Here is a 14686-nt window from a genome sequence, read left to right on the forward strand (position 1 = left end):
AAAGAAAGGAAAGGAGGGAGGGAGGGAGAAAGGAGGAAGAAAGAAAAAGAATGAAGATGGAGTCCCAAGCTGGCAAAGAATTAAGAGGCTCTAAGAATAAGACTTGGTTACATTAAAATTTGATTACAACAGGTCTTGATGTCTGTTGATTTTCACTAAAAACCATTCCTCTGGCTGGGTGTGGTGGTGCCTGTCTGTAATCCCAGCAGCTCAGGAGGCTGAGGCAAGAGGATCCAGAGCCTCAATTTAGGGAGGCCCTAAGCAACTTATCTAGACCCTGTCTCAATATAAAATATAAAAGGGGCTGGGGATATGGCTCAGTGGTTAAGCATCCCTGGGTTCACTTCCCCAGTACAAAAATAAACAAACAAAAAATCCATTTGTCTGGCCATTCTACCGTATAACAGCATGCAGAACGTTGGTATTGGAATAGTCAAGTAGTAATCTTTACCTTTCCATCTGAGGGCCTCATTTAGTGCCCCTTTTTTCTCTTTTCTCTCAATCTTACCCACCACATCTTTCAAGGTTTAGATCAGGAGGTCTACCTGAATTAATTTTATTCCAATTCTGTCATCATTTTACAATTTATTTATTTATTTTTATGTGGTGTTAAGATCAAACCCAGGCCCTCGCACGTGTTAGGCACGTACTCTACTGCTGAGCCACAACCCCAGCCTCTGTTATCATTTATTTTCTACATGCCACACTATTCTCTTTTTCTTCTTTTTAATATTTTTTTTTTGTCTGTTTATGTTGCTGGGGATTGGACCCAGGGCCTTGCACATGCTAGGCAAGTGCTCTACCACTGAGCTAAATCCCCAGGCCTAGACTTTTTTTTTTTTTCAGGAAATATTTCTTTTATTGTTGTTGTTTGTTTCTTTCTTTTTTCCAGTTTTTTAAGAGACAGGGTTTACTATTTGGCCCAGGCTGGCCCCAAACTCCTGGGCTCAAGCAATCCTCCTGCCTCAGACCGCTGAGTAACTGGACTACAGACACATACCACCATGCCTGGTTTCAACAGATTTTTTAAATATATTAATTTTTTGTGTGTGACAGAAGTGTAATAAGCCATATTTAAAGTATAGAGTTAGATGATTTAGGGTGTTTATGACATCCATGAAATCATCCCATCCACAGAGATCATAGAAATTCTGATCACTCCTGAAGTTTCCTTTGGCTACTTTGTGATTCCTACCTCCTGCTTCTCCCTACCCACTTCCACCTCTAGGTATGATTGATCTGCTGTTCCTATAGGATTGTTTGCATTTTCTAGAATTTCATATCAGTGAAATTACACAGTGTAGATACATGCTTTGAGGCAGGTCTGGCTTCTTTCAGTCAGCATAATCATTCTGAGATTGATCCAAGTCATAGCATCATGTATCAACAGTTAATTTCTTTTTATTCCTGAGCAGTTCTCCATTGTAGGAATTGGCACAATCTGTTTCTCAGTTCATCTGTTGATGGACATCTGGGTTCTTTCCAGTATTGGGCTCTTATATACATTTGTAGACACATCTTCTTGTGGAAATATGGTTTCTTTTGCCTAAGAGTGGAACAGCTGGGTCTTACAGCAAATGTGTTTAACTTGTTAAGAAACTGCCAGACCATTTTCCAAAGTGATTGCACCATTTCACCTTCCCACTAGCAGCATGAAAGCTTCAGTTTTTTCATATCCTCAATGTCTGGTACTGCCTTTCTTTTTATTTTGGCCATTCTCATTTTTAGTTACATCTTACTGTGATTTTTAACTTGCTTTTCCCTGATCACAATTGTGGGAAGCCGCTCTGAATGACCTTCCAGTCCTGATGCACCAGGCTCTGACCAACTACTGCATTCTTTGTGGCTTGGGTGGTGATCCACTTGGATAGCAAGGCCAGTTGTCTGAGTACGCATACCCTGGGGTTGAGCTATACTCACCTATTCTTTTGTAATCCTATCCCTTTCCCCTGTTTGGGATAGAATGTTCCATGGAAACTCCCTTTGTGTGTCCCCTTCTCTTGCTTTGTCTTTGGGTGTGACCTTCCTGGATGTCAGTCAATCTGCTGACAGCAGACATCACGAAGCTAGACTCAGCCCCTTGAAACCTGACTCCTGGCCTTATTTGAATGGCTTCTTCCCAGTAAATGGGTTCTTCGTGCTCCTCTCTCTATTTCCAAGGACCCCTAAGGTCGGAGGAGCCATCACAGGACCCAGATTAAAAGGTATTTCTCTGTCTCTGTGTGGTTATTTTGTGGAGTGACCTTGAGTGTTTGGTTGTGGAACGCGTCACACAATGATGGAACTTCTTTTCATGGACTTAATCATAAATCTTCTTGGGTGATTGTCATTTGCCTTCTCTCTCACATCCTGCCTTTGCCTTCCTTGGTTGTTTTTTTGTTTGGTTTTTGATTTGTTTGTTTTTGTATTGGGATTGAACCCAGGGGCGCTTTACCACTGAGCTACATCCCAGATCATTTTATGTTTTTTGTTTTTTTTTTTAATCTCGAGACAAGGTCTCACTAAGCTGATGAGAGCCTTGCTAAATTGGGGAGGCTGACTTTGAACTTGTGATCCTCCTATCTCAGTCTCCTAAGTTGTGGGGATTACAGGTATGCACCACCACACTTGGCAGGTCTTTTTTTAAAAAATATTTTTTAGATGTAGATGAACACAATACCTTTATTTATTTATCTTTATGTGGTGCTGAGAATTAAACCCAGTGCCTCACCCGTGCTAGGTGAGTGCTCTACCATTAAGCCACAACCTCAGCCCCAGGTCTTTTTTTTTTTGAAAAGCCATGCATCAGTGGTGGCTCACAAAAAGGGGGCAAATGCCTTAATGTTATTTCTCCATAATAACTGACTTTTGCCTTCTTGGGTTCCTAGTAACACTGCTTCTTTTGATGGATGCCTCTCAGACATCAGGTGCATGCCTGTTCAGCCCTCACACACGGGTCTGCAGGAACTCTGTGGACTTGACAGTTTACAATTTTCTCATAGTCACTAGATAACTCTAACTTACCTAGGTTGAATCCCTTGCTGACCCATACTTTGGTGGATACCTGATGTGGGTGTTACTATTGACTAGATGGATCCACATGTACAAGATTTGGGGTAATTCAGTGTGATTTTGCTGCTTGAGATTTGCAATGGTGAATTTTCTGAGCTGGTTAGTTGAACAATGTAGAATCCCACTGCTGCCAATCCTGGTGGAATAGAACTTTGGAAAGAAGCCACTTTGTTGGGTCCTATAAGTCGAAAGCTGCAGTGATTCCTAAATCTGCTCTATCATTCTATTCTTCTCGATGTATTTGAAATTATTCTCAACCTACTTACTTTTCTAAGTGTGATAATTTCCAAATGGGCTGTAAACCCTTGGAGGACAGATTAAGGTTTCCAAAATCACAGTGCTGATTACCTTCAACTGTAAAAACTAATTATCAATCTGATCAGCCCTACAAACCTCTGGTTTGAGAAAGAACTGCTCAAATATCTGGGGCATACAAGAAACATAAGAATCAGAACTTCTGAACTTTTGAGAAACTGAAAGGGGCATTTCACAGATAAGAAAACAAAGCACCAAGAAGTTATGTCATGCTGAAGTGCCTTACCTCCTTGCCCTCTGGATCCTTTAACATGGAATTGACCACTCATTCACTCCTCTGTGCCCCAATATACCCTTTTAAAAAATATATAAATTTTATATATATATAAATTATATATATATATATATAAATTTTAGTTTTTGATGAACCTTTATGCTACTCACTTATTTATATGAGGTGCTGAGAATTGAACCTATACCTCACACAGGTGAGGCAAGCGCTGTACCACTGAGCCACAAACCCAGCCCCCCAATATACCCTTTTAAATGTTTGTTGCAGTTCCTGTGACACTAGATTATACCTTGTTTGGGTGTAGGGACAGGGATTACATTCCCCCGTCTTTGTAGCCCTAGTTCCCAGGACAGCACCTGGCGCTGTCAGGTACTAATAAGGGAACAAATGAGTGAGCTGGTGGCAGAGTGTGGCTGGGGTAGGTGTGAGTGGGACAGAATAATGACAATAATATAATCATGTTTCTCAAATGCATAATACATGTTAAGGACCATGTTACATGGCTTATATTTATTTTAAATTTAATGTTTATAATACCTCTGTGAAGTAAATACAGCTAGTCTTATTTTCTATATAAGAAAACTGAGTATAAAGAAATTAAGGGAATTTCCTGAGGTCACATAGCTATACAGAGACTAGCACCTGAGCCCAGGGAGTCAATTATAGATTCTGCCTCCAAACTACTGTTTAAGTAACGAGGACGCAGTACCGGCCTCACTAAGAAATTTAAATGCTATTCCTCCTTTTTTTCTCCTCTTTTAACTGGTTTTCAAAGGTGATCATATCTGTGGGGTATCTGAGTGTTTCTCCTTCATGCAGAAAGGCTGATATGAGAAGAGTTAACAGAACTGATAATATGGGTAGAACTACTAAAACTTTGTCAGCCAAGTCACTCAGTTTGTGTGATCCCAATAATTTGTGATAAGATCACAATACTTACATTTAGAATATGCACAATGTCTTCTATATGGCTAAGAATGAATGTGTCTGTGGTTTCATCATAAGGGATATTTTGGCTGAGAGAAGACAAAGATTGTAGGAATGTCAGCTTTTCCAGTTCACCCTGTATTTGTAGAAATGATAAAAATACAATTAAACTCTATAGTCTTTTTTTAAGAAATTGTAGAAGGCTTTTAAATTTTTTTCTTAGGATGTTTTAAACATCTGACATCTCATTCAATCCATTTTTGGCCTTTATCACAAGGAATGAATAAATTGCTGAGGGATTTCAGTGACATTCCTTGTCCATGGGGCTCTTCTTGATCTGGGGCTTTGCCTCTCCTATGGGCTACATTAGTGTGCATCCCATAATTGTTCTCCCACCTTTGGTCTTTTCTTCCCCACCTACAATCCTGAATAGTGCTGCCAGATTAAGCTTCCAAAAGGTGACCTCTGGTGCTGCTAATTCTAGTTCTCTTTATCTCATTAAAGATTCATTATTTCAATCCTTAAGGTTTCCTATTAATATGCAAGTTCTGATTTGAAGAAAAAATTTTTATATTGACATTCTATTTTACTGATTATAAAAACAATACCTAAGAAAATAAAACACACTTGAGAAAAACCACAACCTTGAGAAAAACCCTTCCACTCTTTTTTTCCCTATGTATATGGATAATGCAAACTGGTACGTGCTCTCTTTAACATGGAATTGAGAGCAAGTTGTAATACACAGAGGAAAAAGCTGATTTCATAGCCTCATTACTTCTCACATAGATTAGTAGTCACTGAACAATGGATTCCTTTGCTTCAGTTTTGCCCCTCTCCAATCCACTCCCCCAGATATAGCCAGACACATTTTTCTCAAGTGCATGTTTGAACAGATCAATTCCTATCCACAATCTTTTCAATTGGAGGTCAAATCCTTCCCAATGTGATCCCAGCTGCCCTCTTTGAATCATTTCTTGCCTTGCGCTGAAGCATTCTGAGCTCTAGTCAAATTAACCTTCATGCAGCCCTTTTTTGCTTCTGGGCCTTTGTACCTTCAGACTTCTCTACACTTCTTGCTTACTGACTAAAATATATTAAAATATAATATTTTGCAACTTGGGTTATGCTTTTCTCCCGGAGAAGAATCAGGAACGCTTCCTAAGTGCATCCACATACCACATGAGTACACAGTTACCATGGTATTTGTGATATGCTGATATAATTTCATTATTCATCTATTCCCCTGTTAAGGTAATGAATTATGTTTTCATTCATTGCAGCAATCCAAGTTCTTTATTAATTACAAAGAAATCTTTTCTAAAGACTTCCTAACATGAAATATAAAGAACTGGTCTGCTGGCCATTGTGGTGCACACCTGTAATCCCAGCAACTTGGAAGGCCAAGGCAAGAGAGTGCAAGTACAAGACCAGTCTCAGCAATTTAGCAAGGCCCTAAGTAAGCACCTTTGAGAGACTCTGTCTCAAAATAAAAAGGGTTGGGGCTGGGCATAGTGGCACATAGTGGCCGTGATTCCAAAGACAAGAGAGGCTGAAGTAGGAGGATCGCAAGTTCAAAGACAGCCTCAGCAACTTAGTGAGACCATGTCTCAAAATTAAAAAAAAAAAGATAATGAAAATAAAGGGCTGGGGATATGGCTCAGTGGTCAAGTACCTCTGGGTTCATTCCCTTGTACTGAAAAAAAAAAAGGAATTGGTTCAAGTCAAGCATAGTGGTGCACATCTGTAGTCCCACCCAAGGGAGGCAAAGAGGGAAAACTACAACCTTTGTACCCTTGTACAACTGGGCTACGAACTGGGCCCACTGAGCTGACTGCACATACTTTTTTTTAAATAAAGCAATTTACCCACATCCCTTCCTGGCTTAAATCAACAGGATATGTTACATTCCTCAACCAACAACCCGCTATCTACAGGAGAAATGTAGACCCCAAATGCCAATTAGAGCACAAGTTACCCTGAAGAGGGCACTTTTATGACCCTTACATAGACCAGATCCCAGAACTCAGGGAGATAAGAATAATTCTCCCTAACCATAAAATCTAATTTCATTAGAACTGATCAGCATTGGCCAAAGTGACCTAGAGCTGTCCTGGGGATTTGAAAGTCTAATGTCATCCTCTGTTGGTCAAAAGTCAAGAGGTGAACCTGGGCAGAGCTCTCTGGAAACTTCTCCAAGACCCATAATAAACTGGAGTACAGGAGGAGCATGTCATCCTTCTCCTCCCTTTTCCCTTTTCCTATCCTTTCTAATAAATCCATGCCTATTACTCTGAGCAACATGTCTGAAATCCTTCTGAGTCACCAATCACAAGAACTGGTGAGAAAGGACTGCTATGGCTGGCTGCCTCAGCCCCACGACAGTGATGTGATGTTTTGTTTTCCTCCTTAAGTATCATGCAACAAAATAGACCTTTTAGAGATGGAAGGTATGCTTCTATGAATTCTAACACGTGTGGCGAGCTAGCCATGGGCTGTGTGTGTGACCATGAGCATGAGCACATGAGTGGGACGGGCTGATGATGTATATGTCCTTTTCGTCCGCTCTGCTTGTGATGCCCACACAACACCTGAGATGGGTGTGGCCTTCCAAGATGTCAGTCAATCTTCTGACCACAAGACATCAGAAGCTAGACTCAACCCTCTGAAACCTGACCCCTCCAATGGGGTAGAACTTTCTTGAGTGTCTTCCCCTCAATAAAAAGGGGCTTCAGAACGCTCTGGCTTTTTTTTCTGCCTCCCTTGTGGGAGCTGGGGCAGAGGAGCTGTTGCTGAAGAACCCCCAAGATAAAGGTATTTTCTCTTCTCGGTGTGCTTATTTTGTGCCAACCCAAATTTCACCTGGAGTGACCCTGAATGACTTAGTTGCATGTAGTGACACACATGCACACACACTACCACCACCACCATCAGAATGCAGTTCCCTCACCCCCTCAGATTTCCCAAATGCCATTCCTTTAGAGTCACAGCCTCTCCTGTCCCTGTTGTGGGAAGCACTGATCGGTTTTCCATCACATAATTGGAATCATATGGCATGAAATCTTTTGCGATTGGCTTCTTTTATTCAGCACAATGCCTTTGAGACTCGTGTAGATGGTTGTAGGTATCAATAGTTTATTCCTTCTATTGCTGAGTACCAGTTTGTATTTCATTTTAGTTTGTTGACCTGTGAAGAAACTTTTAATCTTACCAGTTTGTAACCAGGGTCTTGCACAATGTCTTATAAATGATAGGTACACAATCCTTTTCTGTTGAATGGGATTTTAAAGCCCTGGTACAGGAGGGGAAATCTTACTGGAAACACTAACTAGAAAGAAGTTATTGTAATAATTGTTTCCCATGAAGGTCTAGGCCACTCAAGTTACCACATAGTAGGATGAGGGATGTTAAGATACAGAAATAAAACAAAAGGATACTTTTTAACAATTAAACTGAATAAAGATTAAAAATAAATGCAAAAAATACTGTTGGACATCTCCAAGCAATTGAAATTTAATATATTTTGCTGGTGAGAGTCTAAGTGGGCTTAACATTCTTGGGGGATTTTTATTTTTTCAGTCCTAGAGACTGAACCCAGGGGCACTTTATCACTGAGCTACATCCCCAGTCCTTTTTAGTTTTTATTTTTTTAATATTTGGTTTTTTTAGTTGTAGTTGGACACAATACCATATTTTATTTATTTTTATGTGGTGCTGAGGATCGAACCCAGGGTCTCACACATGCTAGGTGAGTACTCTACCACTGAGCCACAATCTCAGTCCCCTTTTTATTTTTTAAGACAGGGCCTTGCTAAAAATTGCCCAAGTTTGAGGCTTGCCTCAAATTTATAATCCTTCTGCTTCAGCCTTCCATGTGGCAGGGATTACAGGTGTGAGCCACCACTCTCTGCCTTGGAGTTTAATGTAACAGTATCTATTAAAAGCTTTAAAAAAGTACATATTCCAGGCTGGCGCTGTGGCTCAGTGGTATAGAATCTTGCCTAGCATGTGTGAGGCACTGGGTTTGATTCTTAGCACCACATATAAATAAACAAAATAAAGATCCATTGACAACTAAAAAATACATTTTTTTTAAAAAGTACATACTCTTTTTTTGAAGTTATGCATTTTTTTAGGTGTCAATGGACCTTTATTTTTATTATTTTTTTGTATGTGGTGCTGAGAATCGAACAGAGTGCCTCACACTTGCTAGGCAAGCACTCTACCACTGAGCCACAACCTCAGCCCAAAGTACATACTGTTTGATTTATAAATGCCACATCTAGGACATCTAGGAATGATCATAAGGGAATTATCTAAGGGGTACACAGAAATCCACAATATAATAATAGTTGTCAAAGAATTGCAATAATTAAAAAATGGCAAAAACCTAAATGACTAACAACAGGGTACCTTACAGTAAGTTAGGACATAATTTCCTTATATACTTCTTATTTATTTAATCATTAGGGTAACAATCAAAATTCTTCTTTTATTTATAAAAAATTTTTTTAGTTGTAGATAGACACAATGTCTTTGTTTTATTTATTTATTTATTTTTGTATCTGGTGCTGAGGATTTTTTTTCTTTTTAGGAGAGAGAGAGAGAAAGAGAGAGAGAATTTTTTAATATTTATTCTTTTTTAAGTTTTCGGCGGACACAACATCTTTGTATGTGGTGCTGAGGATTGAATCTGGGCCGCATGCATGCCAGGCGAGCACGCTACCGCTTGAGCCCCATCCCCAGCCCAAAATCAAAATTCTTTACACTGGTTTTCAAGACCCAGCACCATCTGCCTCTGCCCTTGTCTTTGGCCTCAACTTGCATTGCTGTCCCTCTCAGCATGATTTATGCATAGACTGAGGCTTGAGCGCCTCAAACATGCTCTGCTTCTTTCAGCCACAAGGTAGTTAACATATCATTTTCTACTTCTGGAACAGGCCCCTAAATCTAACCTCCAGTTTCTCTTACTTACTGCTCAGATCTGAGCTCTAGGTTCCCTCCTCAGAGTCCTTCTTGTTCTCATGGGATGCATGAAGGAACGAATGAACACCACCTAAGCCCTGCATGCTGTGTGGCCAGTAAGTAGGATCATATAGATCTGTATATTGAATTAGAATTTTTTTTTCTCCCATCATATATAATTAGGGAAGATTAACTTTTAATTTTAGGGAAGATTAACTTTTAATTCCTTTGTTTTCATATGGATTTTATATTCTTGTAAGGATGAATTATAAATATAAATAAATATAAGTTATAAATATAAAATATAAAAGCATAAGTAAATTTTCTAACCTATATAATCTTCATATAATAAGAAACAACACATGTTTAAAATATCTGTTAACGTGGAGGAATTCATTGGCTAACTTGTACAGATTGTTGTGCATACCTTTAAGGGATGACCACCAATCACCTCCTGGATGGACTGGATCAGTCTCTGAACACTGGCCTCACTGAGGGGCCCCTCGTAGGCCAGGTGTCTGAAGTTATCTGTGAGGGACTCCAGAGGGAGTTCGGGAATGTCAGGGATGTCCAAGTCTAATACCAAAAGAAAGATACCAAATGACGCTTCCATATCATGTCAAGTGCTATGGCTTAATAGGGAGAATCACTGGGCATCAGGACACACAGTTTTCCTGCTTGCTTAAAAAAGTACCTGTGTACTCTTAAAAAAGTACTCTGTGACCCAGACCAAATCCATTCCCTTCCCCAAGCTTCACTTTTCTCAATTACAAATTTAATGCTCTCCAAGGCTGCCTAAGCTAAAGACCTCTGGGACTCAGCAGTAAAAGAGTAAAGAACATGAATTCAAATCTGTTTGCGACTACTATGAATCCTGGCTCTACCATGAATTGGATTATTAGAAGGATTAAATGAGGCAATGAATGCAAAGAACAGAATGCTAGCATTTGACACATGGTGGGATCTTAGTGGTAGATTTTTTTCTTTTATCTTTTTGGTGTTGGGGATTGAATCCAAGGCCCTGCACATGTTAAGACCACACTCTATGGGATGGGGATGTGGCTCAAGCGGTAGCGCGCTCGCCTGACATGCGTGCGCCCCGGGTTCAATCCTCAGCACCACATACCAACAAAGATGTTGTGTCCGCCGAGAACTAAAAACAATAAAAAAACATTAAAAAATTCTCTCTCTCTCTCTCCTCTCTTACTCTCTCTTTAAAAAAAAAAAAAAGACCACACTCTACCATTGAGCTATTATTCAAAAATTTTAAAAATAATCTATGACTCTGAAGTAACAAGAGTATAATATGCAGTGGTGGCTCTTGTGTCAATACTCATTTCTTTCCACTGGGCCAGGCTGCAGTGAACCCTGGGGTGTCTCCTTCTCCACCTGGAATGTGCTCTGGTGAGGACATGGACTTCAGAGCTGGTTTGCCTAGGCTCAGTTCCTGACTGTCTCTTTCTACCATTCTGCCCTATATGACCTCTGTTTCTCTAGCCCAATTTCGTCATTCCCCAAATGGGATGATAATAGAACTTACCTAATGTAGCTGATATAGAGCTAGCACCAAGAAGTATCAGCAAATATAATTCCTTTGCTCTCTAAGTGACAGTGATGATAATACATCATTTTCCTATTCGTGCTTCTTTACATCTTTACCTCCTCTGTATCCAACATGAAATCCCTTATTCCTATTGGGCTAACAGTCTTACTATTGTGGTTTTTGTTTTTGCAGTACTGGGGATTGAACCCAGGGCTACCCTATTATTAAGCTACATCGCCATCCTTTTTTATTTTATTTTTTAATTTTGAGACAGGGTTTTGCTAAGTTACTGAGGCTGGCCTCAAACTTACTATCCTCCTTCTTTAGCTTCCAGAGTAGCTCGGAATGCAAGTGTAGCTGGGATTACAGGCAGGCACCACCATCCTGGCTCCTACTTGCATATTCTTTTTTTCTCTGCTGAATGCCTCTTCTGAAAACTCCTTGCACTCCCTACCACATTCTTTTCATCTCCTAACTGCAGTGATTAATCCATGCTTTCATTCACCCTTGATCTTTGCCTAGGTTGCTCCTTCTGCCTGCATTTTCTGCCCTTCCCTTTACCTCTCTCTGCCTTGATAACTCCTACTCACTTCTCAGATCTCAGCTCCAGGATGCCTGTCCTGAATTCCTTTTTTGCCCATGTTGGCCAAGTATCCTCCTAGCCACTAATAACCCTCTCTATTTCCAATCTGACCTCCAGTCCCCATCACATGGATGACACTGAGTTCCAACTACCTGATCATCTACAAGTGTGAATGTATTTCCTCAAACACATCAAGGTCTTTCTTGACTCAAGTGCATGAAGCTCAATCTATCTAAAATGCTCCTCCCTCCACTTCTCGCATGGGTCACCCTTTCACCTATCTTAAGGCCTCCTTTAGGGTTGAAAGCACCACCTCCTACAGGCGTTTGCCAACAACCATAGTTTAAAGTAGGTCTCCATCTCCCTTACTTTTTCTCAACCTCTTGTTTAATTTTTCTATAGTGCTTACTACAACTTATTTTTTTAAGAAAGATTTTTTTAGTTGTCTATGGGCCTTTATTTTATTTATTTATATGCAGTGCTGAGATTTAAACCTAGGACCTCACACATGCCAGGCAAGTGCTCTACCACTGAGCCACAACCCCAGCCCCTTATTACAACTTTTAATCATGTAGTTACTGTCTATTTACTTTTTTGGGTCTCTCTTCTGTGCTGTCACAGATCTATAAGGGCAGGACCACAACAGATATGATCACTCCATGGCCAGCACCTGATACTCAATAAATGTTTGCAGGATAAATAAAGACAGTTATTCTGCAGATCCCACCATCTGCATGGTCTTCTCACTCTATGTCAACCCAGACCAACATTTCCCTTCCAGAATCCCTCTGGTACTCACACTCTGCTTCGGAGTCTGAAGAACTATCTGGTCAGGATCAAGTTTAGTTTCCTGTGTATCTAGAATAATGTATCTTATTTTATTTTGCCAACCATATTCTGAAGTCTCAAAGTCAGGGATCACTGTCAAAGGCTAGTCAAGGGTTGATTATCCAGCAAGTATTCAATCACTACCTCTTGAAATGACTTAAACAGAGAAGGCTGGGGTCTAGATCAGTGTTTAGCATGATGAGGTTCTGGGTTTGATCCTTAGGTCTGCAAGGTGTGGGGGAAGAGAGAGAGAGAAAGGGAAAGATATTGATTGATTCCCACCCCCAGTTCTGTCCTTATACAATCCTTTCCATTTCACCTGTAAATTCAATGCTACTTTCGCCTTTTTTAATATCATCTAAGTTGCTCAGCTGCAAATCCACACTTCCTGAGTCATTGTCAGAAGCACAGGGGATCACTACCTCTTCTTGACTGAAGAACCTAAGAATGAAGAGGAGATAGGAAAAATTAAGTTTTTCAGAACTGCTTCTCTCTCACCCTTCAATTGGAAGCCTAAATGTCCCTCCCAGAGAGGCATTTATTGATCATCGATCTAGATTAGGTAGCCTCTCCACCCCAGTCCACAGTTGTTCTTTTTATTGCAGTATTTAATTATCATCAACAATTGTCTTGTTCATTTGGGTTCACTGTTTGTGTCCTATCAGACTATACACTGTATTAGTGGAGAAACCTTGTCTACATGGTCATACTTGTATCTCTAGCACCTATAATACTGGCAGCCTCATGGGGACTGAATGGATAGTGAGAAACAAAATATACTACTGTGAGAAGCTGCCTCAATCCCCCTTACCCTTGTCTACTTTTACTCTTTTCCATAACACATAATACCTTCTACCATATCATTTTTTATTTATTATTGGTGCTAGGGATAAAACCCAGGGTCTGGCACATGCTAAGCATATGCTCTACCATGGAGCTATCTCCCTAGCCCAATTCAGTTAGTTTTGATGTTCATTGTTTGTCATCTATTTCTTCCTTTTACAATGTAAGCTTCAGTCCTTGGTGCAGTGGTGTTAGCCTGTAATCCCAGTGACTTGGGAGGCTGAGGCAGGAGGCTTGCAAGTTTGAGGGCAGGCTTAGCTAATACAGTGAATGGCTGAATAGATTTATATTTATTGAATGTTTAACACAGATGAATGAGTGAAAACGCATTGCCTTTTGTTCTTGTTTTTTATATTGGCATGAATATTAAATGTTGACAAAGATGTGTAGCAAAAACCTTATGAATTGCAGTTGGAAATGTGAATTGGTACAATTAGTTTGGAAATACTCTGGCATTATCTATAGTTGAAAGATGTACATATACTAGTCACTATTCTACTCTTATCAATATATTTTCAAAGAAACTCTTACACATCTCTACCAGGAATATGTATAAAATTTTTGCAATAGCAATTATGGTTTAAAAAATGGAGTCATCTTAAGGTCTAGAATAGATAAACTGTGGTATGTTCATTCAATGAAGTTCAACATAGCATGATAATGAATGAGTTCTAGCTATGTGCAACAAAACAGATAAATCTCATAATGTTGGCAGAAAAAAGAAAGTCACAGGGAAAATATGCAAAAAAATCCATTCATACAATAAGAAATATGCAAAACTAAACAAATGCTTCTTGGTATTATAAATGTGTATGACAAAACTACAAAGAAAAACAAGGAAACAATGTAAACTTCGGGATGGGACTCTCTTAGAGAGGACAGGTAGGGATGGAATGGGTAGGGTCAGAAAGAAGACTTCAAAGTCATGGTCCTGTTCGTTTAGGACAGAATTACTGGTGCACTGTTTCGCTGTATCATTCTTTCCTCCTTATGTATGTTTTATAAATATTTAGTCAATATTAAAAGACTTTTGGGAAAAGCCCAAATGAATACAGTTTTAGCTTTATCGTGTGCATATATATGTCTTCAACAATAGTAACTAATTAAAACCAAACCAACCCTCTAGAACAGTTGGGTTGTATTGTAGGTTGTATAAATGACATTTTAAGAAGCTGCCAATTTTTTTCCAAAACGGCAGTACAAGTTTCCATTTCCACTAGAAGTATATGTTCCTCTACATTCTTGCCAACATTTGAAATTGTACGTCTTTTTTATATTAACTATTCCAGTGATATCTCTTTGTGGTTTTTCAATGATGTTGACCATGCAGTTATTTCTTATTTATCTTTTTTTCGATGAAGGGCTTCTTAAAACCTTTGCCTCTGTTTATTGTTCGCAG

At 39.5% G+C, this 14686-nt stretch overlaps 1 protein-coding gene across 17 annotated transcripts in view; it reads right to left on the bottom strand.

The window, feature by feature from the left end:
* Mroh8 (maestro heat like repeat family member 8) overlaps positions 1-14686 on the bottom strand; it is a 62137-nt gene that overhangs the window by 46373 nt on the left and 1078 nt on the right. For 16 of the 17 annotated variants that reach the window (XR_013439673.1, XR_013439674.1, XR_013439676.1 and 13 more), the window contains exons 2-4: positions 12764-12885; positions 9918-10066; positions 4539-4661 (exon numbers count right to left, since the gene is read on the bottom strand). Coding sequence is in view for 13 of the 17 variants with exons in the window: in XM_021729516.3 (XP_021585191.2) it covers positions 4539-4661; positions 9918-10066; positions 12764-12885 (394 nt within the window). In the remaining 4 variants the exon portion in view is untranslated. The remainder of the gene's footprint in view (positions 1-4538; positions 4662-9917; positions 10067-12763; positions 12886-14686) is intronic. The other variant, XM_040275991.2, reaches the window with a different exon arrangement.

The sequence above is a fragment of the Ictidomys tridecemlineatus genome, chromosome 5 (genome assembly GCF_052094955.1).
Source record: "Ictidomys tridecemlineatus isolate mIctTri1 chromosome 5, mIctTri1.hap1, whole genome shotgun sequence".
NCBI lineage: Eukaryota > Metazoa > Chordata > Mammalia > Rodentia > Sciuridae > Ictidomys > Ictidomys tridecemlineatus.